This window comes from Saccopteryx leptura, chromosome 1 (genome assembly GCF_036850995.1).
Source record: "Saccopteryx leptura isolate mSacLep1 chromosome 1, mSacLep1_pri_phased_curated, whole genome shotgun sequence".
NCBI classification, from domain to species: domain Eukaryota; kingdom Metazoa; phylum Chordata; class Mammalia; order Chiroptera; family Emballonuridae; genus Saccopteryx; species Saccopteryx leptura.
In genome coordinates this window covers 221714022-221741784 of record NC_089503.1, presented here as the reverse complement: position 1 = coordinate 221741784, position 27763 = coordinate 221714022, and the positions used below count along the sequence as shown (strand labels likewise).

Genomic DNA, 27763 nt, shown 5'->3' with positions numbered 1-27763 from the left:
CTATCAGGCATATAAGAAATGAATGCCAATCATACATAAATTTTAAAAAATAAAGAGTGGAGGAATATTTTATAATTCATGTTATAAGTCCAGGATAATACTAACATTAAAACCTGACCAAGACATAAATAAATGAAGTTATAATGAGTATATTTCATGAACATGGGTTTAAAAATCCTCAACAAAGCAGAAAATCAGATCTAACGAAATATGAAAAGAGTAATAAAACAAGATGAAGTTAATCCCAGGAATACAAAATTGCTCAGCATTTGAAAGTCAAGGTAAATTAGCCACATTACCAGAAGAAAATGAAATCTTTATATAATTATCTCAATAAATGCAGAAAACATATTTGACAAACTTCAACACTTATTCAAGATTAAAAAATACACACCAGCTGTCAACAAAATGAAAATAGAACTTTATAAATGGCATCTACAAAAAAGTTATAGCTAATTTTATACTCAGAGACTGGATGCTTTTCCCCTGAGGTCAGGAAAAAGGCAAGAATACTTATTTTCATCACTTAAAGGTCTTGACCGGAACAGTAAGGCAAGACAAAAAAAAAAAAAGACAAAAGATTGGAAAGGATGAAATAAAACAGTCTTTATTCATAGGTTCTATGCTTGTTTATGTAGAAAACTCTAATCAATGAATAATACTTTATTAATAAGCGGATTTAGCAAGATCCCAGGATGCAAGGTCTATACCAAAAAAAAAACCCAATTATTTTTTTCTATAAATTTGCAATATAAATGTAAATGAAGTTTTTAAAATCTATACAACTTTGTAGAGAAAATAAGAAAGAGCTAAATAAAGACATGTAATGTTCATAGACTAGTAGTACAGCTAATACTTTTAAGATATCTTTTCTTCCCAAACTGATCTATAGTTTTTTCAGGATCCCAACTGAGATTCCAACAGGCTTATTTAACAGAAGGTTCAAGTTGATTCTAAAATCTGTATAGTAATATTAAGGATCTGGAATAGCCAACATTTTTAGGAAAAGAAGATTCAGAGACTTTTTCTAACTAATTCAAGACTGTGTGTAAAGCCATAACAATCAAGAAAGTGCAATATTGGCTTAATGACAAATAGTGGAACAGAATTAGAGTCCAGAAAGAGATCCTCATAAGTGATTTTTTTTTAAAGCAAGGGAGAAAAAGAGAGTGCAACAGAGAGGAACAGCCCTGGCCAGCTGGCTCAGTGGTAGAGTATCAGCCCCGGCTTGTAGAAGTTCTGGGTTCAATTCTCAACCAGGGCCCGCAGGAGAAGCACCCATCTGCTTCTTCACCCCTCTCCTTCTCCTTCCTCTCTGTCTCTTTCTTCCCCTCCCACAGCCAAGGCTCCACTGGAGCAAAGTTGGCCCGGGCGCTGAGAATGGCTCCATGACCTCGCCTCAGGTGCTAGATTCGCTCCTGTTGCAATGGAGCAACACCCCAGATGGGCAGAACATCACCCCCTGGTAGGCATGCTGGGTGGATCACAGTTGGGCACATGTGGGAGTTTGTCTCTCTGCCTCCCCCCATCTCACTTCAGGAAAAGACAAAGAAAGAGAGAGAGAGGAACAGACAGGGACAAACAGACAGGAAGGGAGAGAGATGAGGAGCATCAACTCATAGTTGCAGCACCTTAGTTGTTCATTGATTGCTTTCTCATATGTGCCTTGACTAAGGGGCTCCAGCTGAGCCAGTGACCCCTTGCTCAAGCCATTGACCTTGGGCTCAAGCCAGCGAACTTGGGCTTCAAGCCAGCGACCTTTGGGCTCAAGCCCAAAGTGACCATAAAGTAATGTCGATGACCCCCAGGCTCAAACCAGCAACCTTGGGGTTTTGAACCTGTGTCCTCAGTGTCCCAGGACAATGCTCAATCCACTGTGCCATTGCCTGGTTAGACTCATAATTGATTATTGAGAATGTTACCAGGGCAATTCAATGGTGAAAACAAAGTCTTTTCAGTAAAGCATTGTGATATGATTGGATATCTGTAATGAGGAAAACTTGACCACAATCTCATACCATACATAAAAATTATTTTGAAATTACTCGTAGACTGAAATGTAAAAGCAAAAACTTTTAAATGTCTAGAAGAAAACACAGTAGAATATCATTGCACTCTTTAGGTAGGAAGATATTTCTCAAAGAGGACACAAAAAGTCTAAAACATAAAAGAAGAAAAAACTGGTAAATGAAACTTTATAAAAAATTAGAAGTTTTGTTTATCAAAAACACTATCATGAAAATGAAAAAGTAAGATGCATATTGAAAGAGTATACTTGCTACCTTGCTATCACCAATGATAAAATATCAAACAAGGGACAATACTTGCAAAGAAAACTCACAAAAAAGATGTATAGGAATGTCCAGTAAATCTATGAAAAGTGTTCAACTCCATTAATCATTAGGGAAATGAAAACCAAAGTCATAATGATATACTACTTTACATCCATTGGAATGGAGGAAATGAAAAAGTCTGATAACATCAAACTAGATTAGGATGTGGGGTAGATGGAACTCTCACATGTAGCTGGTAATATACTTTGGGGGGAGTGTTTGGTAGTTTTTTGTGGAGTTAAATATACACTTATCCCATAACGCTGCAGTTCCATGGCTAGATTTTTACCCAAGGAAAACGACAACATTCGTCTACAAAAAACATGTAACAACATGTTCATAGCAGCTTCGTTCAGAATAGCCCCAAACTGAAAAAAAACACAAATGCTCATGGTGAATGGAAAAATAAATTGAGCCTGACCTGTGGTGGCACAGTGGATAATGCGTCGACTTGGAATGCTGAGGTCACTGATTGGAAACCTTGGGATTGCCTGGTCAAGGCACATATAGGAAGCAACTACTACAAGTTGATGCTTCCAGCTTCTCTGCCCCCTTTTTTTCCTCTCTCTCTCCTTCCTCTCCTCTCTCTAAAAATCAATCAATAAAAAAATCTAAAAAGTAAACAAAAAAAAGAAAAAGAAATTGAGCCATATAGATTTAATTTAATACTACCCAGCAGTATAAATGAACAACCTACTGAAACATGAAACTCTATGGATGAATTTCAAAAAACCTAATGTTGAATGAAATAAACCAGACACAAGAAAGCACATCTATGATTTTATTTATATGAAGTTAATAAGCTAGCAAAATTAATCTATGGCAACAAAGTAAAATAGTGCTTATGACTGGGTAGAGGAATTAGGAAACTTTCTGGGGTGATTGAAAAGCTCTATATTTTGATTTGTTGTGTATATGCACATTGTATTTATGTTGACATGTTGGTTATACAGATATACCTATATGTTTATATCTATCTATATCTCAAAATTCATCTAATTATACCTTAAGATCAATGTGTATCACTGAATATAAATTATACTGTAATAGGAAAAGGACGCGGAAAAGCTGAGAGTAAGAGAATGGTCTCCATTTCATTTTCTGGAGCTGCACACAGCGAGAAGCCGGCAAGTTAGGAGTATGGAGGGAGGGCAGAGAATGATGGGTGACTATCGAGCAAAGGAAGAGATGTATGTGAGCACAACAGTGCATTGGAGGGAGGGTTTCATGCCATCATGAGTCTAAAATGGGGAAAGGGGGAAGAATGTCTGAGAGGGATGTGTTGGTAGTTCTGTTCGTCTGAAATAGCGTGAAGACTCTTGTCTTCCTGTCAGGAAAACCTGAAGCCCTGCAGTATTCTTCTTGGCTTTCAGCATACATTCCTCTTGCTTTTGAAAAGGTCCCCACACTGAGACTAGGGACCAGAGGACCTGGGTTTGCAAGGGTTTCCGGTAGCGCGCCTAGCCTAAGTGTGTTTAACTCTCCACGCTCTGACAGCATGGGTGTGGAGTGCTGGTGATTCTGAGGCATGTAAGGTAAATTTGTAGATTTCTGGTTTTCTGGGTGAGAGGAGCCTTTGAAGGAAGTTCTGTGGGATTTCTTACATCCTCAAACAATAAAAGCTCATCCTGAGAGCCCAGTCGATTTAAAGGGAATCTTACAAATCTCAGTGATTTCTTTACTGGACCCCCCTTTGGATTTACGTTCTCTTGCAACTTGTTCACAGCGGTTTGGAATTGCCGACTTATTTCTTTGTTCCCAAGAGAACCGCTAGGGTTCCCTGACCGTTGGGAAACAGCCCGGAGCTACGAAACCTCTGCAGAACATTCTGGGCACAGCTGGAATTGACTTTGTTTATTGCTCAGCCCCTAAAGACCTGCATTAGTTACGGATTCAGCTTTGATGTCTGAATCTCTTTGCCACCAACTCCCTCTGCTGGCCTGGAATTTGCATCTTCCTTCTCAACTCTTTTCCCTATTTGGTATGATTTTTTTAAAATCTCCTTATAGTATAAAGATAGCAACTGTAAACAAAATGAAATGTTTACTTATGAGTAAGCTCAATAAAATTTACTTATTTTTATTCCCAGTTCTCATTGTCTTGCTCACCTTTCTCTCTCTCTCTCTTTCTCTCTCTTTCTTTTGTGACAGAGAGAGACAGAGAGGGATAGATGGGGACAGACAGACAGGAAGGGAGAGAGATGAGAAGCATCAATTCTTTTTTGCAGTTCCTTAGTTGTTCATTGATTGCTTTCTCATGTGTGCTTTAATGGGGGGGTAGGGTACAGCAGACCAAGTAACCCCTTGCTCAAGCCAGTGACTTTGGACTCAAGCTAGTGAGCCTTGCTCAAACCAGATGAACCTGTGCTCAAGCTGGCAACCTCTGGGTTTCGAACCTGAATCCTCTGCGTCCCAGTCCGATGCTCTATCCACTGCGCCACCACCTGGTCAGGGCCACCTTCCGCTCTTTACGCATCACAACTTCTGCCCTCCTGTTGTCACACTGTGAGACTCTAGTTCTCAACTTCACCCCCTAGTATGTCATTGTATAGCAGTGAGGCACACCTCAAATAACATTTTTTCCTAAATGCAAAGTACTTGAAATATTTCCATAAAATATTTCTTTCTTTTTTTCTTTCTTTCTTTCTTTTTTTTTTTTTTGTATTTTTCTGAAGTTGGAAACGGGGAGGCAGTCAGACAGACTCCTGCATGCGCCCAACCTGGATCCACCCGGCATGCCCACCAGGGGGCGATGCTCTGCCCATCTGGGGTGTTGCTCTGTTGCAACCAGAGCCATTCTAGCGCCTGAGGCAGAGGCCATAGAGCCATCCTCAGTGCCCGGGCCAACTTTGCTCCAATGGAGCCTTGGCTGCAAGAGGGGAAGAGAGAAACAGAGAGGAAGGAGAGGGGCAGGGGTGGAGAAGCAGATGGGCGCTTCTCCTGTGTGCCCCATCCAGGAATTGAACCCAGGACTCCTGCATGCCAGGCTGATGCTCTACCACTGAGCCAACTGGCCAGGGCCTCCATATAATATTTCTTACTATGCACAGATGTGGGGGGCAGATTTTCATGTGAAAATCTTGCATGCCATCTGATTGGAAGGAAGGCGTAAGAGCAAAAGGGGAAGGGTGGGTAGGCAGAAGCTGAATTATTCTGAGCAGTTCTGGGAATGATATCATATTTTAAAATCAATCCAGAATGGAAAATGGAAGTTGCTCTCAGGCATGACAGTTTAGCATTTTACAGCTCAGTTTCTGTTTCCAGTTCTCTCAGAAGACAGAGATCATGAAATCTTTCATGAAACTCCAAGTCTCCTCTTAAGATGATGTTTTTGGAGGAATGGAAAAAGCCCACAAACGCTGAGATCTGATGGCGGTAAAAGGGAAAATAAGTCTGTTTTCTATTCTCCTCGGATCTAGTGAGAGGGAGGTGGGGAGTGGAGTCCTGACTAAGAATTCATGTTTAGAAGAAAAACTGTCCTTCTAAAGGTTCTGTGAGGGTTCCGCTCCCAGAGGTCGAGACTTGCAATGAATGGCCGCTGGAATACCTTAATGAGGTTTTGAAAATGCAAATCTAGACTCAGGCTTTAGTTTTGAGTGGGAATAGAGAATTAAACTTCTTACAGTAAATTACTATGACTTTAGTGGTTGGGCTGGCAGTTGTTTTGAGAGGAAGTTTCCTACATGGGAGCTTACTGGAGTAAGAGTGACACTGTCACCAGGATAGCCTTAAAAGGGTCAGCACAGAATAACATTTAAGTTCCAAAAATCATTCGCGCACTCTGGAAATTATCCCATATCTTAAGAACATTATTTGAGACACGCTTAACTGCTGAGCCCTGAGTGATGTACTGGGCCACGGTGGTTGATGACTCCTGACCTCACTGTGACAACAAGGGGTGGAGTGGTGATGGGTAAACACAGGGGCATGGGCAAGAAAATGAAAACTAGGAATAATAACGACCAAGTTTTATTGAGTTTATTATATGTCAAGCTTTGGGCACTTTCTATACATTATTTTATTGAATCTTCACCCTGGGAAGTGGCTATTATTCTCAATTGACACAACTAGTAAATGGTACACCCAGATTTAAATTCCTATTGAGTGTTTCTTTTCTGATATGGCACAGAGAAAATTTACCATATATAATTCTTTTTTTGAATGAACTTAAAATCAAAGCAACAGATATCCATAGGTCATAGTGTAAGGCCTTCTGGGGACATAGATTTTGGATTATTCAGCCTCAAAACAGAAGGAGATTCTGCCATTTTCAATAACGTGGATGAACCCCTAGGCAGTGGCGTAGCGAGAGGGGGGTCAAGGGGGTCTATTGTGCCCCGGGCACCACTCACAGAAGGGTGCCAAATGGTCTCCAAGACAAACAAGAAAAGTGTAGTAGAAGCGTAGTTAGGGGGGAGGGGGCCGCCAATAAAGTGTCGAGCCCCGGGTGCCAGTTATGTTCCCTACACCACTGCCCCTAGGACATTATGGTAAGTGAAATAGCAAGACAGAAAGAAAAATTCTGCAAGACCTCACTAGATATGAGATTAAAAAAAGTCAGATACATAGAAGTAGAATGGTGATTATTAAGGGCAAGGAGGTGGGAGGGGGGAGACGCTTTTCAGTTATGTGGGATAGATGCATTCTAGAGATCTAATGTACAGCATGGGAACATTAGTTAATAATAATGCTATGTTTTTGTATACTAAAATGTGTTGTCCATATTATTATATATACTGCTCACAAAAATTAGGGGATATTTAAAAATGAATATGAAGCAATAAAATATCCCCTAATATTTGTGAGAAGTACATCTATGTGCAGTTGTTATTTAAAAATTAAATTAAAATTTGAAAATAAGATAGGAAGGTAAACTTATCAGATGCGACTCCTCACCCTCCCCAAAGCATGTCTACTTCTACACCATTCTTACCTCCTTTCCGGGTCCACTCAGCCCTTGGTCTACTCATCAACACTTTCTTTTAAATCTGCAAATGCTCCTCTTGCTAGCTGTATCCCTTCTACATAATTTTACTCTGTCCAGCTGAGAGATGAGCAAATATTCTGAGATGATGTGCCAGGTTTCCATTATTCATTTTTTTTTGAGAATGTAGGAAAAGAGAAAATTACTTCTCAGCCCTTCCTTTGTCTCATCTTGAGAAGCTGTTGGTGTGAACACAGCATACAGAGTTTATTGACACAGGTAAAATATAGATCTCAAGAGATACCAGTTTTAAAGAAAAAACTCTCGTAAGAGTGAAAAAGCAAATCTTATTTGATAAGAAGCTTAAGAAGTATCAGTGAACTGTTTTTATTTTATGTGATGCAATATTCTATTTAAGTGGAGCTTGTATTTTAATTTGGGCCAATTTCAGGAATACAAATGGGTTTCTTCTTAATGTAGAATAGATATCCTAGATCTAGACAGCTGTAATTTCAAACATTTGGCTTAATTTATGAAAGAAGTTGAAAACAGAAATAGAGAAAATAACCAGTCATTAAGTCCTAGCCCAAATTATATGTGTTGTGAAATAGGATTGGACAAATATATAGGATACTTTTGCCTAATAAACGTTCACTCAGATAACTGTTTATGTCCTTTTGCTATTCCAACTTTTACGAACCTTCCAGTGTCAGTAGAATAAAATACTTGTTTGACTGCATGTTCTACTTCATAGTGCAATGTGCTTGTCTACTCTTAGCTTATACTACCTACTACTGTGCCTCCTCCTCTCCACACAGGCATGGTTTAGACAGTCATGGCCCTGATGTTTTGCTGAGGCTGTTAATTTCACCAAAGGTGCCTTCCTCTTCTTTTAGGGTATTCCATTCCTTCCAATCCCTTGAGACTGTATTTAAACAAGTAAGGTTTAAGACATAAAATTAACTTAAATAAGGAGTGGTCTGTATCAGAAGAATTAAACAGATAAGTACCTATAAGAATTCAGTGGAAAGGAAGATTACTTCAGCTGAGTGCATCAGGGAAAGCCTCTTGGAAGAAGCAGCAATTGCATTGGGACTTTGTATTCAGATAAATGAATGAATTATGAATAAGATTTGATCATACTGAAGAAGAATGAGGAAAAAATTCCATGCAGAATGAAAATCCTGAGACAAATCCTGGAGCAAGGAGTGTGTGAAACAGTTGATTGTATTGTTTGATAGGAACACATGCATTAAAAGCGAAATAAGCCCTGGCCGGTTGGCTCAGAGGTAGAGCGTCGGCCTAGCGTGCGGAGGACCCGGGTTCGATTCCCGGCCAGGGCACACAGGAGAAGCGCCCATTTGCTTCTCCACCCCTCCGCCGCGCCTTCCTCTCTGTCTCTCTCTTCCCCTCCCGCAGCCGAGGCTCCATTGGAGCAAAGATGGCCCGGGCGCTGGGGTGGCTCTGTGGCCTCTGCCCCAGGCGCTAGAGTGGCTCTGGTCGCAACATGGCGACGCCCAGGATGGGCAGAGCATCGCCCCCTGGTGGGCAGAGCGTCACCCCTGGTGGGTGTGCCGGGTGGATCCCGGTCGGGCGCATGCGGGAGTCTGTCTGACTGTCTCTCCCCGTTTCCAGCTTCAGAAAAATGCAAAAAGAAAAAAAAAAAAAAAAAAAGCGAAATAAAAGGAAAGAGTTGGGTTAGGGACACCATAGAAACTGTGAATGCAAAGTGTTGGCTTTAGAGACTCAACAAACTCTATTCCCCTCCTGAGTTCAGAGCCAATTAGAAGAACTCAAGAGTCAACAAATTGCAATTACAATGTCATCATTATAACCATTAACACTGATTAGAGACTGTTCTTTTAGACCGTTGCCCAAGTGAGCTTGCTAATTAGATAGAATTACAACTAAAGTCCTCTCTTGCAGGGGAAAAACTCTTAACCATGTGGCAGACAGCAGGATTCTGCAGTTAATTCTTTCCCCTCTCCCTTTCTTTCATATGTATTGTACCTGTTGTGGGCCAGGTACTCTTCTATACACTGAGGACAAAGTATTGAACAAGGCAGACACAGAACTTGTATTTGAGAAAAAAATTAAGTATTCTTTAATTTTTAAAAAAAATTTATTGATTGATTTTAGAGTGATGAAGGGAGAGAGAGAGTGAGAGACAGATACATCAATCTGTTCTTGTATGTACCCTGACCAGTGATTGAACATGCAACCTTTGCATATCAGAATGATGCTCTCTAATCAACTGAGCTATCTGGCCAGGGCAAATTCAAGTATTCTTAAGGCTGACCAAATCTTTAAAAGAAACTCCAAAGAGACCTCAGCTGATTATGCTCAAATTTTCTTTTAAATTTGGGATCCTGTATAACCACAAAATGCCAAATGTTCACCTCATCCAGTTTTCTATAAAATGGTAGTAAGAATTCTTTTCTTGAATAGCACCTCAAATTGTTAAGCCACATGAAAGCACATTGCAAATGTTAGTATACCGCTCACACATAAAAAAAATTTAGTCAATGAACCTTAGTGTTTTCTGCTTGTGTGCTTTTCCCTCTACTTTCTTAGCAACTCTCTTTCTCTTAATTCCTCTTTGTCTTTTGACTCATTCTTTCACTTTCCTTCTTAGCTTGCCTGCTTTCTCCACTAAAAATATTTGGGTACTTTTCAAGAAAACCCACCCCTGAATTGCTTTCTATGATACTCCTATTGGTACTCTGCATTGGAAGGAATATGTGCTTGTGTTTGGAAATGCTCTAACTCATCATTCATATTTGATAAACTTCTGAGTTTACAAATAGAGCTTGGTCAATGAGAAGGAAATATTTCTATTAGAGCAGGAGGCTTTATCAAGTGTCCATGCTGGACTATGCTGGACCAAACACCATGATGGGAAGTGGGACATAACAGTGAAAAACAGAAACAGTCCCTGTCCTTGCAGAGCTTTTAGTCTGTGGGAGAAGACAGAAGACAAGGCAGATGGCAGGGTGATCTGGAGGCTCTGAGGATAGATGGGAAGACTCGTCTGAGGAAGTGCAATATAAGGACTTCAACCTGGGTCCTATAGGTGGCATCCAGAGGGCCAAAAACCTTCAGCTGAAACATTATAAGAAAGCATTTGGACATATGGACCACAAGCGCATATACTTGTAGGTGCACGTTAGGCTGGCGAAAATCTTGATCAGATTCTCAAAGTGGACTGTGACAAGAAAGTGTTAAGGACCTTTGTGTATAAATAAATGGATTATGAAAAGATATGGTACATATTATATATGCAATGAAATATTACTTGGCTGTAAAAAAAGAAAAAAGTCTTACCATGTGTGACAACATGAGTGGACCTAGAGGGTATTATGCTAAGTGAAACAATCAGATAGAAAAAGACAAATATATGTGGTATCTAAAGAACAAAATTGCCTGATCTGTGGTGGCGCAGTGGATAAAACATTGACCTGGAACACTGAGGTCGCTGGTTCAAAACCCTGAGTTTGCCTGGTCAAGGCACATATAGGAGTTGATGTTTCCTGCTCCTCCTCCCTTTCTTTCTTTCTTTCTCTCTCTCTCTCTCTGTCTCACTCTCTCTCCTCTCTAAAATGAATGAATAAATAAATAAATAAAAATTAATAAAAAAATAAAGAACAAAATAAATGAACAAACAAAAACAGAAAACAACTCATAAATAAAGAGAACAAACTGTTGGGATGCCAGATAGGAGGGGTTGAGGGGCTGGGTAAAAAAGGTGAAAGAATTAAGTACAAATTGGCAATTACAAAATAGTCATGGGGATGTAAACTACAGCATAGGGAATATAGTCAGTAACATTGTAATAACTATGTAAAGTGCCAGGTGGGTACTAGCTTATTGGGGGGCTCACTCCATAAGTTACACAAATGTCTAATCATTTGCTGTATACCTAAAACTAATAAATATTGAATGTCAACTGTAATTGAAAAATAAAACAGTTAAGCCTGACTGGTGGTGGCACAGTGGATAAAGCATCGACCTGGGATGCTGAGGTCCCAGGTTCAAAACTTCAAGGTCACCAACTTGAGTGCAGGCTCATCTGATTTGAGCTCAGGCTCACCAGCTTGAACATGAGGTTGCTGGCTTAAGTGTGGGATCATCAACATGATCCCAGGGTTGCTGGCTTGAGCTCAGAGGTCACTGGCTTGAGCTCAAGGTAACTGGCTTGAGCATGGAGTCACTGGCTCGGCTTGAGTGTCACCACCCCTTCTACTCCTGTCAAGGCACGTATGAGAGGCAATCAATGAATAAGTGAAGTTCCGCAAGTACAAATTGATACTTCTCATCTCTCTCCCTTCCTGTCTCTGTCTCCCTCTTGTGCATGCATGCATGCAAGACAAAAAGAAAGAGAGAAAGAAAGAAAGAAAGAAAGAAAGAAAGAAAGAAAGAGAAGAAAGAAAAAAGATAAATAAATAAATGGATTATGAGTGCTATAGAAAGAGTATATGGTACTCATACTTCATACTTAATGATGTCATTAGTGATGCTTTTTTTGTGTGGCAGAGACAGAGAGAGTCAGAGAGAGGGACAGATAGGGACAGACAGGAAGGGAGTGAGATGAGAAACATCAGTTCTTCATTGTGGTTCCTTAGTTGTTCATTGATTGCTTTCTCATATGTGCCTTGACCGGGGGGCTACAGCAGACTGAGTAACCCCTTGCTCTAGCCAGCAACCTTGGGCTCAAGCTGGTGAGCCTTGCTCAAACTAGATGAGCCCTCGCTCAAGCTGGCGACCTTGGAGTCTTGAACCTGGGTACTCGACATCCCAGTCCGATGCTCTATTCACTGCACCACTGCCTAGACAGGCATCATTAGTGATGCTTTTAATAATACCAACAGCTGATATTGTTTTACTATTTACTATACTAGTTGCTAAGCATTGTGCTAGGAGCTCTTGACACATGACCTCGTCTGAAATACACTTTGGCCCCAGGAAGTAGCATGGAGTTCAGTTCTTCCCTGTCCACCAATGTTATTACCCCCTTTACCATTGATATAGAGCCCTTGTTTTCTTCAGCTTTCTCCAAATGGGCATATCCTTGTTTGCCTGCCCCCAGTTCTCCCCCTAGCAGTAGGTCATAATTGGTCTAAACAATTACTAATGGTATAATTTGCCTTGCTGAGTAATTGGTTAAGTCTGCAGATCATGCCCTTCTGACACTTGAGGGAGAAGCTGGTGAGAATTTGGGGGCGGGTGTTCTTGCTCTAAAATATGTATGCAAGGGGAGCATGTTCTCCTTTCGACCTCTGGATATTGTCATTGGCAAGCAATGTTTGACCCCCAACAGCAACTCAGTCCAAAGGGAGGACCAAGCCCAAGAAAATAGGCTGCTGCACCAAGCATGTGGTAGGGAGCAGAGGGAATGAGGTGCGAGGACCTAAAGCCTCGGTAGGACTACTGAGCTACTGAATGAATCAGCCCTGGAGTTGCTTCTCCCTGTAACTTCTTGACAAGGGGAAAAATAAATGCTCTTACTGTTTAAGATGTTTGGCTGGGTTTTCTGTTTCTTGCAACTGAAAGCATTCTCAGGTTAGGACGTTTTCACAAAATTGAGGCATAGAGAAATTAAGTTACTGGTTAAGATCACTTAGGTGCCAAGAGGAATGAACAGATTTCAAAGCCAGTCTGGCCTCAGAGAGAGGAGCCTTGTGCTTAATCACCAGCTGTGATACCCCTGTGCCGATCCCAGCACTGCCCATCTATGTAAGCGGAACAGTGCTGGCTTACGTGCATTCCTGTTCAAAAATGAAACGTGTGTCCTGTGTTAGCCTGGATTGGAGTAAGGTATTGGTGACCCTAAGTTCTTTTTGAACTCTAACTTCTTCCTTAATAATAGTTACGGAGTAGCAGGAGAGAAATATGAGTGGGTCTTTTACCGTTCTGTTCCTCCTAGCCCTTACCTGTGAGCACCAGTTTGAAAGAAAATTATGGCTGGATATATTAGGGATATAAAATGCTGTTTTTCTTTTCTTTTTTCTTTTTTTTAATTGATTTTAATTTATTGTCTTTATATAGATTCTAGTGTTGCCTCGAATGCATCCTCCTCCCCTGCATTCCTCTCAACAGCTCCTTTGCCCCCTCCCCAAAGCGCCCTCCCCTCTTCCCTTCAGGTTTATCCCATCCTATCATCCCCTTTCCCTCTGTCCTCTTTTCCGCTGGTCCCTTTGATCTCTCCTCTGTCTCAATTCCGTTCCTCAGTTCACACTGTTCATTGGACTCCTCAAATGAGTGAGGTCATATGATATTTTTTTTTTCTGCCTGGCTTACTTCACTTAACATAATAGTTTTCAGGTCCATCCATGTTGTTGCAAAAGGTAAGATTTCCTTCTTTTTCATGGCCCCATAGTATTCCATTGCATATATGTACCATTGTTTGTTTGTTTGTTTTTTGTATTTTTCTGAAGCTGGAAACAGGGAGAGACAGTCAGACAGACTCCTGCATGCGCCCACCAGGATCCACCCGGCATGCCCACCAGGGGCGGACGCTCTGCCCCTCCTGGGCGTCGCTCTTCCGTGACCAGAGCCACTCTAGCGCCTGGGGCAGAGGCCAAGGAGCCATCCCCAGCGCCCGGGCCATCTTTGCTCGAACGGAGCCGTGGCTGCGGGAGGGGAAGAGAGAGACAGAAAGGAAGGGGGGGGGTGGAGAAGCAAATAGGCGTTTCTCCTATGTGCCCTGGCTGGGAATCAAACCCAGGTCCCCCCGCACGCCAGGCTGACGCTCTACCGCTGAGCCAACCGGCCAGGGCCTGTACCATTGCTTTTTAATGTACTCCTCCACTGATGGACACTTGGGTTGTTTCCAGATCTTCGCTATTGTGAACAATGCTGTCATAAACATGGGGGTGCATTTCTCCTTTTGGAGCAGTTCTATGGTGTTCTTGGGGTATATTCCTAAAAGTGGGATAGCTGGGTCAAAAGGCAGTTCAATTTTTAATTTTTTGAGGAATCTCCATACTGTTTTCCACGGTGGCTGCACCAGTCTGCATTCCCACCAGCAGTGCAGGAGGGTTCCCTTTTCTCCACATCCTCGCCAGCACTTATTCTGTGTTGTTTTGTCGATGAGTACCATTCTGACTGGTGTGAGGTGATATCTCATTGTGGTTTTAATTTGCATTTCCCTAATGATTAGTGCTGTTGAGCATTTTTTCATATGCCTATTGGCCACCTGTATGTCCTCTTTGGAGAAGTGTCTCTTCATTTCTTTTGCCCATTTTTTGATTGGATTGTTTATCTTCCTGGTGTTGAGTTTTACAAGTTCTTTATGAATTTTGGTTATTAACCCCTTATCAGACACATTGGTGAATATGTTCTCCCATTGTGTAGTTTGTCTTTTTATTATGTTCTTGTTGTCTTTAGCTGTGCAAAAGCTTTTTAGTTTGATATAGTCCCATTTGTTTGTCCTGTCTTTTATTTCACTTGCCTGTGGAGATAAATCAGCAAATATAAATATATTGCTGTTTTTAACTGTGCGATAAATCTTACTTAGGTTGATTCTTAAATTCTTGGGTATGGATGTAACTGAGATCAAGGAATCATTCATATAGCCATCTTAACTATTTATGTATGTGTTTAATGAGTCCTAGCAGGCTGAGAATACAAACAAGGCCATTCTAATAGTCCCTGGTCACTCTTGTGGGGACACCATTAAACTATGGTGTATTTAATTCTGGGAGTCCCTGGGCATGCTGTTGGGAGTAGTGGGGAGGTGCTCTATAGACTTCTAGGTCACAGAGAAGATCATTGTTGAAGTTCAGATTGAAATGGTGGCATACTGGATTGGCAGAATATTTCTGGGAAACTGGAGAGTTTAGACTGGCATATGCCATAGTGAAAAACTTTGTAGCCTACCGCAGCAGGAAAACACTACTTTTTTGCTTAAAAGTACCTTTTAGTCATAGCCAGCCTTTAGACGGCATTCATGGCATTGGGATGTTGTAATAAATAAAGAATTCCACCATGAGATGAAACAGCTAATTTAGTGAAGAGATATGGTTTCTTTTTTAAATTATCACTTACTATCCTCAAACTATCTTTGTCTCACCTGTATATGTATTAAAATGTGAGGTCAGTTATTCCCCCCAAACAAAAGCTTTCAAGCCCAAATGTTGACTTGGAACATTGTGGGATGAGTTCAACAGTCATGTGGGTGGAACTTGAGTCAACCTGTAGAGATTTTAACTTGCAAGGAATAGGTGTTGCTTTTAATTCAATTTAGCTGCATGTTTAGAGTGACCTTTTGGCCTCATCTGGCCTAAAAATACCTTCTAAGTTTGCACTCCTTCATCAATTATTAGTCACACAGATGTTATGTTATAACATCCATTTCTGTAGGATGGAATGTAATAAGTAAATGTATTTTGTGCTGTTCTTAATTGAAAGACTAACAAGGTTGCTAACAAAACTACATAACATTCAGAAAGATGAAAATAAAATTCAAGACAATGGGCAGCTGAAAGTAAAGTGGCACAGTAAGATGGAGCTGGAAAGAATTTAGTCCGTGGAAGTGGAGTCTGCAAGATCCTGCACCTGCATTACATCTGGTAGGTTTCCCCAGAGAGATAAGATCAGTGCAGTCACCGAGTTAAAACATTCCTGCTACTCAAGAGAAGCATCACCTTTCCTGGAACTAAAGCCTGGGGGAATTTTTTTCCTGTAGGTCTTTATAAAAGGGAACACTGACATGTAATAGGATTTCCCCTAAAGTATACGCTTACAGTAAATACACAGTTCTGTAAAAGTGTTTGTGCCGGGGGCAGGGAGGCGAAGCAGTGCACCCATGCTTCAGTTCCATCTACCTGCACCATCTTCTTTTCCCCCAGGTAAGCAAAGCTGCTAAATGGAGTCTCGATTTCCAAACCTTAACATTTGCCAACTGTGAGTATGCTGCCTTTGCAGGTGTGAAAACAGCAGTTAACTATGGTATTAGTAAGTCAGAGTCCATATTGGAACTCACAGCCTAAAGGTATATTGTGGATGTGACTTCACTTGGCCTTCCCACTTGTCTTCTCGTTAGAATTTTTCAAACCATGGCCCCCCCTTGACTTGATGGCTGCTTGTTTGTGTCTCTGTCTGAGAGACACTCTTCCACTAGGAAGACCTCTGGGCATACATTTCAAGTAGCTCTTTGTTTGGCATAACATATACAGGAGAAGTACGACTAAGATAAAAGTCACGTGGTTCTAATTTATGATATTCGTTCCCAAAAGAGAATTCAACATGTAAAATGAATGAATCCTTTAAAAAATTCAACAACCAGCTCCCCTTTCTTGACGATAGGCTTTCAAGGTTCCCTTTGTGAGTGGAATGGGGAGAAGGTGGCTCTTAAAATTATACAACATAGAAGATATATACATATACATATATGTAATATACTATATATATCAGGCTTAATAGAAAACACTGTTTATTAAAAACATATTTCAAAAGTATAGCTTGCCATGAGTATATCCCAAGAGAGAACACCTGTTAGGAGTTTGAGGTGTATTCTTCAGATTTTTGTTTTCTCTGGAAATAGTAACCTTTATGTAGCTCTGCACAATAGTCTTCTCTCTTGAGTAGGAAATTGGTGGAGAGGAGACAAGCCTCGCCTTCCAGCAGGCCCAGTGGTACCCCGTGGCCATCGCCTTCCTCTCCTGTGCTCACGTGGAAGGACTGCAGGCGTACAGGTGCCCGCAGGGAAAATCATACCCGATTTTCTTTTTCTGCTGGCGAACACAGAGTTGGAGCCACAAAACCTGTCAAGTCACCTTCTTAAAAAAAATTATTTATTTTTCAGTTACAGTTTACATTTAGTGTTATTCTGTATCAGTTTCAGATGTACAGCATGGTGGTTAGACATTCATGTACTTTACAGGATGGTCCCCTGATAATTCAGATACCTACCTAGTCCAACACATGGTTATTACAAGATTATTGACTATATTCCTATGCTATAGTTTATTTCTCTGCGATTATTCTGGAACTACATTGTAAAATCACCTTTGTATTTAAGATTCGTGCACACAATACAACACATTCGGTGTCAAGAGGGTTGGGAAGTCAGGTGTGGTGCTTTCAGCCTCGCTGACCATTTGCCCTGTTGTCTGGCCTGAGCTTTTGTTCCCATTTGCAAGTGACCCTTCCCTTGGAGAGGTGTTCCTTTGCTTCTCAATCTGTCAGTCCGTTTAACTTGTTCTTTTCTTCTTCAGCGCCTTACCTTCTCTTGCAAAACCAGTCTTAGAAATTCTTTGATCCATCCTTTTTGCTTCTGGAGTGGGGACGATTCTAGTCCCGAGGTGGAGGTGAGGGAGAAGGCTTCCATCTGACCGCGACAGCTGGGGGAGGCCCGGGAATGCTCAGTCGTCTCTCATGATGGGGCTAATACTAGTTTTCGAGTGCTGAGGGAGCCCCTGTGTCTCCAGGTCATTAGAAAAGCCATTCTCTTTGCTTAGCCTGTGAGGCTCTGGGCTCAGAAGAATCAGGACCATTGCTCCACATAATTATATATTTTTAATTAAAAAATTGGATCTTACTGGACCTATAAAGTTTTACAACTTTTATTCTTGACAGTATTTTCTGTTTCTTCTTCTATGTTTTGCACATGTGAATCTGCCTTATTCATTTTAACGAATGCATACTATTCCACTGTGTCATTTTAAATTAACGAACTCCATTTTGATGGCCCTTTTGTACTGTTTCCAAATTTGTACTGAAAAATGAGAATATCTTCAACCATTCATTTTCATCTTTCCAAATCTGAGAGGTAAAACTAATATAAAACAATAACAAAAAAAGTTTGGATGAGAGCTTATCTAATTACTTTTGAAGTTAAGTATTTTTATATATGATCACCAGCCTATACTTATCTCATTCAATCTCTTCAGCATCATTCTGTAACTCTCACTGTTAAGCTAAGGGACATAGTCTGTAACTATTTTGCTGGGCATTTTTCCCCTGCCAGTTAAGAGAAAGAAGGAAAGAGTAACTCCTAGGTTTTTCATTTGAGTCTTAGGATGGATGGAAATGCCATTTCATTGGAAAAGACAAAACGAGAAGTGACTTGGGGCAGTGGGTGGGAAGAAATAGAAATTTCTGTTTCAGACATGTTGAATGTGAGGTGCCTATGAACCACGCCTAGTGGGCACCTTACGGAGGCCTTTCATATGTGAATTAGGAGCACAGGGAGAGAGTTCAGGCGGGAGATGGGAAATGGGTGTTGTCCTAATACAGGAAAATTTTAAAATGATGAGAATGGATGAGATCACTAAAGCAGGGAATCCAGAGAGAGAAAAGGAGACATTTACTCAGCAGTTTGATGTTTGTGTCTATTTGAAACAATCCCATTGTGAAATCCTTGAGGTAGGAAGAACTAATAGGAACAGGGCATAAGCTTTTATAATCTCTGTTTATTCTGCCAAATCTCATATAAGGTTCATACTGGCCAAGGAATTTATGGCTACGCTTCAGGAAAATAAAGCCTTGGAGGAAATATTTAGCTCGTGAATTAGTTTGTCATCAAGGGATTTATGGTGTTAGACATTGTGAATATCTCTGATAGTCATATAATATTTGTAATACAAGTTTATTTTTGGATACACAAAATATTTCTAATCATATAATTTGTTGTTTCTAGATATCTGTAAGAATACTGTGAAAGCATTCAATTAAAGATTGATTTGTTTTTTCAAGTATGATTTTTCTTTCATTTTATTATAGTTTGGTGATAAAGAGTAGTATAAAGTATCTGAAGTTAAAAGAGTTATACTGCGATATTGTTTGTGAAAATAATACAGAAGTGGATAGTTCATATTAGGTGATCAGAAAAATCAGAACTCGGAAAATTTTACTTTTGTTACTAACACTGTTAATGTAAATAATAAACAATTAAATATAGACCTTAAAACCCATGCAGGTAGAATTTGTAAAACAAAGTCATAATTGTTTTTCAGGTGTATCTGAAAGTAAAAGATGATGTAGGAATTATGACTAACTATATTAAAATGAATAGATTTTGAGTAAAGTAGTTTACTTAAAATTGCTCCCAGAATTTCAATCTGTTCTTTCGTTTATTTTTCTTCTTTTTCTTAAAGAGAGAGAGAGACAGTAAGGGAGAGAGATGAGAAGTATCAAATTGTAATTACGGCACTTGAGTTGTTCATTGATAGCTTCTCCTATGTGCCTTGATGGGGATGGGGGCTCCAACCAAGCCAGTGACCCCTTGCTCAAGCCAGCGACCTTGGGCTCAAGCCAGCTACCTTTGGTCCTCAAGCCAGCAAGCATGGGGTCACGTCTATGATCCCATGCTCAAGCTGGCGACTCTGCGCTCAAGTTGGTGAGCCTGTGCTCAAGCCGAATGATCCCATGCTGAAGCTAGCAACCTCGGGGTTTTGAACCTGGGTCTTCAGCGTCCTATACCAACATTCTATCCACTGCGCCACTGCCTTGTCAGGCTGCTGAAAGTTTTTTATCATAAGTGGATGTTGAACTTTGTCAAATGCTTTTTCTGCATTTGTTAAGATAAGCGTATGATTTTTATCCTTTATTCTTTTAATGTGGTGTATCACACTGATTTGTGGATGTTGAGCTATCTTTGTATCCCTGAAATAAGTCCCATATGACCATAATAAGACCATCTATTTACTATATTGTTGAATTTTGTTTGAGAATTTGTGCGTGTATGTTCCTCCGGGATATTAATGTGCAGTGTTCTTGTTCTTATCTGGTTTTGGTATCAGGATAACAACGCTAGTCTCATGAAGTGCATTCAGAAGTGTTTCTTCCTCTGGCTTTTTTTTTTTTTTTAAGTTTTTATTCTATATGTTGAACTTTTTTTTTTTTTGCCTAAATGGGATAATATATATATATATATATATATATATATATATGATTTTTTGTTGCCTTTTTCATTCTTACTAAATATGTGTTCTTAAGTACACAGTTTTCATGGCTACTTTGAATTCTTATGGATGAATTATAAATCATTTAATGACTTTTGTTGTTGTGTTACAGATGGTGAGTGGGCCCAGAGCCCTCTGGCCAGCTATAGTGTGTGGATTCTTGACTTCGTGTAGGAGAGATTTCACAACACTAATCCAGGTGATTTTGAGAGTACGTTTATTAAAGCTGGGGGCAGTGCAATGAAGGAAGGGGTTAGGCTAGAAGAGCCAAAATAGGAGAGCTGCTTTGGCTCTCTGGAAAGTTGGAGAAAAAGGGGGCCTTGGAGGCCAGTTTAGGACGTTAGCCCAGGACGAGCTACTGCCGCCCACTGCTCCCCTGATTGCAAGTCTGGTGGGGACCCTTAGAGTAAGAGAGAAAACTATCGGCGTATTAGATAGTGAGCATGCTATTTTGTTCTTTGTCCTGAGGCTTTTTATCTTTCTTTAGCCATTGAGATTCCTAGGGGAGCTCCCAGGAAAGAGATTTAATAGAATATTCATTAGGTTTTCAGGTGTATGCTTCAGTATGTTGATTTATCAAAATCTGTGTAAAGAGGTGTCAGGGTTATTTTCTGGTTAGTTTGATTTTTAAAAGAATGTTATTAAAGAGGGACTGAGACCAAGGCCTGTTTGCCCTGGGACAGTCTGGAACCTGTCAATCATTTGCTCTTAAGTGTCCTTGGGTAGGGAAGGTAAAACCTTGTGATGCGTTAGTTGGCTGAAACTTGCTCAAATTGTTTGGCCTTGTTTTATTATTTCACCTCAGTTTCCCTTATTTCACTTGTCAAGGAGTTTCCCTAGCTTTGTACTATCCTGCCACAGTTAGATATTTGGGTTCTTGAATAAATGATGCTACATTATGTATATGTCCTTCATACAAATGTCTGTCTACATATATTCCTAGACATATACTAATTGGGTCAAGAAGATGAATATTTTTAGTTCTGGGAGAATGTTAACCATATGTATATGGTAAAAAGAAAAGTTAATTTCCAAATAACCTTTAAAAATGACTGCATATTTATTTCATCTTTGCCATCACTTGTATTATTTTGATGGTTTGCAATTTGCTTCCCCAATTGCTATTAACCTAATGGTTGCCAATATTTGAAAAATATTTTTTTTATCTTTTTGATTACTATTGAAATTTAATATCTTAAATATAGTTATTCTTCTGTGAATTGTTTAGGGGATTTTTGTCTATTTTTTGTATTAGGAAATCAATATTTTTTATTTTTAAAGTTCTACTTTCATATTAAGGGCGTTAACTTTTTAATGTATTTGTTTCAGAAAACATACCTAATTTGCCTTTAAATATTTTTCTTTGTGAATTTTGTCCATCTGTTTTAGCTTTGTAATTCCTTTTTACTTTGACATTTCTTTCCAATGTAAGAATCAGCCAAATAGTTATATATATATTCTTTGTGCTTTAAATAATTTTGTTATTTATATTTAACATATCTGTGTAGACCTTATTTTAGTGTGAGGTTAATATCAAACTTGATTTTTTTCCCTATGTTCTGTGCTACTTTTTTCTAGCAACTTCTGTGGTTTATGATGTTTCCTTTGTAATATTAAAAAAAATTAGGTTTACCATCATCTGTTTTATGTCTTGCTTTTCTGTTCTACTGATCTGCCTGCCAATTCTATTTTTAGATCACACTCTTTTATTTTATTTTTTTATTTATAGAGACAGAGATAGAGTCAGAGAGAGGGACAGTTAGGGACAGACAGACAGAAAGGGAGAAAGATGAGAAGCATCAATTTTTCATTGTGGCACTTTAGTTGTTCATTGATTGCTTTCTCATATGTGCCTTGACCGTGGGGCTACATCAGACCGAGTAACCCCTTGCTCAAGCCAGCAACTTTGGGTACAAGCTGGTGAGCTTTGCTCAAACCAGATGAGCCCGTGCTCAAGCTGGTGACCTCAGGGTCTCAAACCTGGGTCCTTTGCATCTCAGTCCAACACTCTATCCACTGCTCAACCACCTGGTTAAGCTAGATCACACACTTTTAATTGTTTACTTTGTAATATCACATACGACAAGTTACCCCTCATCCCTACTCATTGGTCTCCTTTCATGAAATTTCCTTTGGCTACTTTTTGGGGGGAGGGTGGGGCACTAAGTAGTAGGATTAGTGGTTTCTTAATCCCATTCTTTAATTAAGCCAATTAGTTTATTCATCTAACAGCTCTATCAATTTCTCTGAAAATATATTTTAAAAGGTGAAAATAAAATAGTTCTGTTTCCAACCACTGAATAGTTTCACATGCAATATAGGTTTTGTTTTGGTTTTTAATAAAGTGAAAGGCAGGGAGGCAGAGAGACACACTCCCACATGTGCCCTGACTGGGATCTACCCAGAAAGCTCCCTACGAGGGATGCTCTGCTTATCTGGGGCCCTTGCTCTGTTGCTCAGCAACTGAGCTATTTTAGAGCCTGAGGCGAGGCCATGGAGCTATCCTCAGTGCCCAGTGCCAACTTGCTTGAACCATTTTGAGCCATGGCTGTGGGAGGGGGAGAGAGTGAAAGAAGGGGGAGGAGTGAAGAAACAGATAGTCACTTCTTCTGTGTGCCCTGACCGGAAATCAAACCCGGGATTTCTACATACCAGGTTGATGCTCTACTGCTGAGCTAACCAGCCAGGTCATTTTTATTTTATTTTTTATTTTGCTGGTTTTAGTATTTTGGGTTTTATTCTATGATGGTATAGCTTGCTTAATAGATTGTGTGTTTTTTTAATTTTTATTTTTTTTGTATTTTTCTGAAGTAAGAAGCAGGGAAGCAGAGAGACTCCTACATGCACCCGACTGGGTGGGGGCAATGCTCTGCCTATCTGGTGCATTGCACTGTTGCAGCTGGAGCCATTTTAGTACCTGAGGTGGAGGCCATGGAGCTGTCCTAGCACTGGGCCAACTTTGCTCCAATGGAGCCTTGGCTGTGGAAAGGGAAGAGAGAGATAGAGTGGATGGAGAGAGGGAGGGGTGGAGAAGCAGATGGGCACTTCTCCTGTGTGCCCTGGCCAAGAATTGAACCAGAAACTTCCACCTGCCGGGCCGACGCTCTACCACTAAGCCAACCGGCCACGGCCTAGATTGTGTTTTAGGAATAAAAAATTATTCCTCAATGTGTATTTGATGGGTGTTATAAAAATATCATTCTTTTGTTGTTCTTGCTTAGTTTTCATTTCAGAATCACAAATTTGACTGTATATTCAGCAAGACTTGGAGGAGGATAAAGAAAATATAGAACCTGAGCAAGTGCAGCAAGAGCACAAAGATTATAGGATATTGCAAGGAGACAAAGATGAGAGTTATTTTCCTGAGCTACAAAGGAATGTTCTGAGGGTTAAATGCAAGTCAAATTTATCAGGGTTGCCCACCATGGGCAATGCCCATACAGGCAATGTGTATTGATTGAAAAGAGAATTGGTCTGAAGACGAAGTTCTAGGGCTATTGTGTTCAGAGGATGGGGAACTTAACCAGTAAAGGAAGCATAAGTATGAGAGGAGAAGGAGAGTCTAGAATGTGATACCTGATGAGGCAGTGTTTCAGCAAGAAAGAGATGATTAACTGTGGTAAGAGTGGCTGAGTGGTATAGAAAATAAGGACCCAGCCTTGATTATTAGACTTAGTAAGACACAGGTTGTTGGTGAAGTCACCAAAATTGTGTTCAGAGAGTGGCATATTACATATGGGGACCATCCATTGTGGTCCCAATGCCTAATCTAACTTGTGCTGCAATATTTTGTGATTTCTTTTCTTTTTTTCTTCCTTCTGTTTGAAGTTCTGTCTGTGGGTGCATTGTGTCAATAACTTTGTTTCTTTAAACAAACTGTTATATGCTCATGGCTATAGCATATAATTTTGAAAATTATAATAAGAAAAAGATGAAAGGAAATGACTTAATTTTAAATTTCATCAAAAGTGCAGTTGCTTTATTCTAGGACTTGGTTTGTTTTGCTTTTTTTATTTTTGTAAATTCAGCTGAGGCTCTTCTACACATGTCACTGAATTAAATTCTGTAATTGACAATCTATCTCCCTGTGACTTTGGGTTGGCTTTCGAATTTTTGGGTGCTGATGTGTTTGGCGGGGCAAATGACCTCCAACAGAGCTGCACAGTTATTGAAGAAACAACTACATGGTGGGGGGGGGAGCTATTTTGGTGAGGAAAATGCAAATAAATTCATTCCACTTGTGGAATATGCAAACATGCTTTCAAGCGCCAGTGTTCTCAATTTGTTCGGTCTCCATGACACATTCATATGAAGAAATCTTGACCCAGATGTAAAAAAGAATATCTTTATGTAATACTTAAGAAGGTGGTAAAAATTCTTTAAATTTCAGGAAGCTAATAATAGAATCAGGGAGATATTTATAGCATATTAATATTTTACATTTTTATAATGTCCCCATTAAATTTGTGAAAGATCAGGCTAAGAGAATAGTTCGGAGTCAGAATAATTTGAAAGTGAAATCATCAAATTCATCTCAGTCTAAGACACACAAATTGTGACTGAGATGAGGAGGCCAGGAATGGCACTGACGGTGCTCGCATGTGGCACTCTGAGTGGATTCAGGGATAAAAACTTCCTGAGATCTCTAGATCCCTAGTTTAACGCTATAAAATTGTGATACTAGATTCTGATCAGCAGATGCTTCTCTGTCCTTTGATTTAAGCAGCTATCTCAGAAGAAAGGGCCCACTAAGCTTATTTACTAATCAGGATTTCCTCTTGAAGTTTGGCAAAGCCATTTCCATATTCTGTTATTTATATAAATTGCCGACATTTTCTGTGCCAGTCAATGGATATAGAGAAATATAGACCTCATAAAGATGCCAAATTTATTATAGATGTTCAAGACCAAATATCAGTAGGTGGAATATGTTGTTCTGGAATATTAGGTCAATACTTTTATGGAGTTGAATAAAAACAAGGAGGAATACATTGTTATTTTATAGTTCTTAAACTCAGCATTTGAACTGCTAACATAAATTGAGATCAGTACTCTTGTCCCACTTTGACTCCTTACATTTTGCTTGCCAAAAGTCCAGATGAGAAAAAAGTGGAAATAAAACTTGTTTTATATGAGCTAAATTACTTGTTAATATATGCTGTAAAGGCTGAGAATGAGTTTTGGAATTTGAAGTTCATTGTATTTATCTTCCAATCAAGCCAAAGTTATTGAGAATACATATGGTTTTAGAAGATATATTTGGTTTTTTTTGGAACTTGAGGCTACTAAATCATTAACAGCTGCCAGAATGGAATAGACCAAATGTACTTGGAATTTCATCCTTTGTAGTGGGGAAGTTTGTGGGTTTCCTGGTTCGGCCCATCTGATGAGAAGAATAACTCACAAACATGTTAGCTAGTTGCACAGGATGAAATTTTGCCAAAGAATATGATAGATGAGAGTGAAGATAAATTTGAAAGACGGTGTCATTAGTTGAAAAAGTTAAAGATGGCCCTTGCTGGTTATCTCAGTTGGTGAGAACATCATCCTGAAACACCATGGTTGCAAGTTTGATCTCTGGTTAGGACACATACAGGAAGCAACCAATGAATGCACAACTAAGTGGAACAACAAATGATTGCTTCCCTCACTCTCTCTTTTTCTCTCTCTTATTCTCTCTGTCTCTCTAAAAACCAATCAATAAAAAAAAGACAAAGAAGAAAGTTATATTGATAACTTACGATTTTCATCAGGTGCAAGGATTCTGAACTTAGAAACTATTTTCATTTTTAGCCAGAGAGTTGTTTGTTGTGGGGTCTGCTTTATGCATTGTAAGATGTTTAGCAACATTTCTGGCTTCAACCTCCTGGTGCCAGCAGCACCCTCTCCCCAGCTGTGACAATAAAAAATGTCTCCAGATGCTGCCATATGTCCTTGAAAAGCAAACTTGCTCCTGATTGAGGACCACTGGGCTAGATTACAAAATTGTCCCAAAAGTCACATTCCAATAATGTGCTCAGAGCAGATAGAATGGGATGAAGGGTCTGGTTGAAAACTTTGATTGTTGAACATAATATTGGAATGGGGTTTCGTTTGGGAAACATGATAATTCGGATATAGCTCCTGCATGTATATTGTATTGATGCTGAGTAGACCAATTTTTTTCAATCTAGTGGACAGTAGAAACACTAATAATGATGATGATTGATTGCCTTCTGTTAGCCTTCCTCCAAAAATAAAAACCTTACAGAAATAATAAGACTGCCCAAACTGAATCTGTAGTAGGATCACTCTGGGGGGTCTTGTCTGGGTATGACTTTCCACTTGCTTAAACTTCACTGCATAGTAGAGGTTACTTAGAGACCTACGTAATCTTAGTCACCTGTCTTCATATAAAGACATAGAAGCACTTGTGGCCGAGACTGTATTTACCAAGCATCTTTGTCGTCCTCCACTCTCCCAGTCTCTCCTCCAGTTAGGTTGAGGCCATATTACTAGTTCCAACCAGTGAACTACGAGCTGAGCATAACTTCTAGAGTGAGGAAGTTAAAAACAAAAGTGCCTCATCCATACTTTCCCCCTATCTTCGTGACTTTGGGGGCCTCACCAGCACGTGTCTTATGAAATAAATAGTTGCTCTTTTTTTTTCTTCATTTTTTCTGTTCTCTATTCTCTTTGTATGGGATGTCTAGTAGTTGGATGTTGGACTCTGAATTATCTGCTTAATTCTCTTATTTCCAACTGTTAATGCTGTATCTATTTTTCTGCTTTAGGGAACCCAGTTGGATGTGACTACATGGAATAGAAGGTTCAGCTAAGACTCAAGAGCACAGGCTTTACTGCCAGTTAACTTTCTTCATGCTAATGCTATTCTGGGGAGAAAGCCACATGCATATTAAATCAACAGTTACTTGGAACGGTGTTACACACGATCTAACAAGTTCTGCACTGGAGGAAAGTCAGGAGATTGGGAGTTATTTTTTGCAGTAAATGAAGGATGAACCGACAAGGGCTAAGACTTGGGCAGTAGGCTAGTGTGATCCTTAATAGCATGTCCTCTACTGTCCAACTGCCTGGGCCTAAAAACCAGTTTTGACACTTACTTAGTTATGTGATCTTTGGCAAATTACTTAAGCTCTCTGAGCTTGACTTGTCTGATCTGTAAAGTGGAGTTCATTATAGGTTATAAGTATGTAATGCATGTTAAGCCATTAGAATAGTATCTTTTCTATAGCATAAATATAATTTTCTTCTCCCCACCCTTTTTTTTGTTGATCTTCCCTTAAAGTGCTTCTTTTATTGTGCTATTTAGATGTTTGCTGTTAATTGAATTGCAAATAAAAAAGATTATACTGCGCCTTTGAGCTCAAAAATATTTTGAGTTCTATATAGCCTGCTGTATTTCTCACTAAATACTTTCACATTAATGTAAATTAGTTAAAATGCTTTTATAAATCCAATTGCATCATCCTTATCACCAGGCATGTGAGCACTATAAACATGAAGGGTATTAATGGTCAAAGAGAAAGATGCCCTTTCCCTTGGGTGGTTACTGCTCCATGTCAGTGTGTGTGTGGGGGCGAGTCGAGCACGGGCTGTGTT

At 39.7% G+C, this 27763-nt stretch overlaps 1 protein-coding gene across 1 annotated transcript in view; it reads left to right on the top strand.

Moving 5' to 3' along the window:
* DCHS2 (dachsous cadherin-related 2) overlaps positions 1-27763 on the top strand; it is a 126475-nt gene that overhangs the window by 3169 nt on the left and 95543 nt on the right. The window contains exons 2-6 of the mRNA XM_066360176.1: positions 3384-3523; positions 16845-17004; positions 17474-17566; positions 20274-20276; positions 23421-23549. Of these exons, the coding sequence (XP_066216273.1) occupies positions 3384-3523; positions 16845-17004; positions 17474-17566; positions 20274-20276; positions 23421-23549 (525 nt within the window). The remainder of the gene's footprint in view (positions 1-3383; positions 3524-16844; positions 17005-17473; positions 17567-20273; positions 20277-23420; positions 23550-27763) is intronic.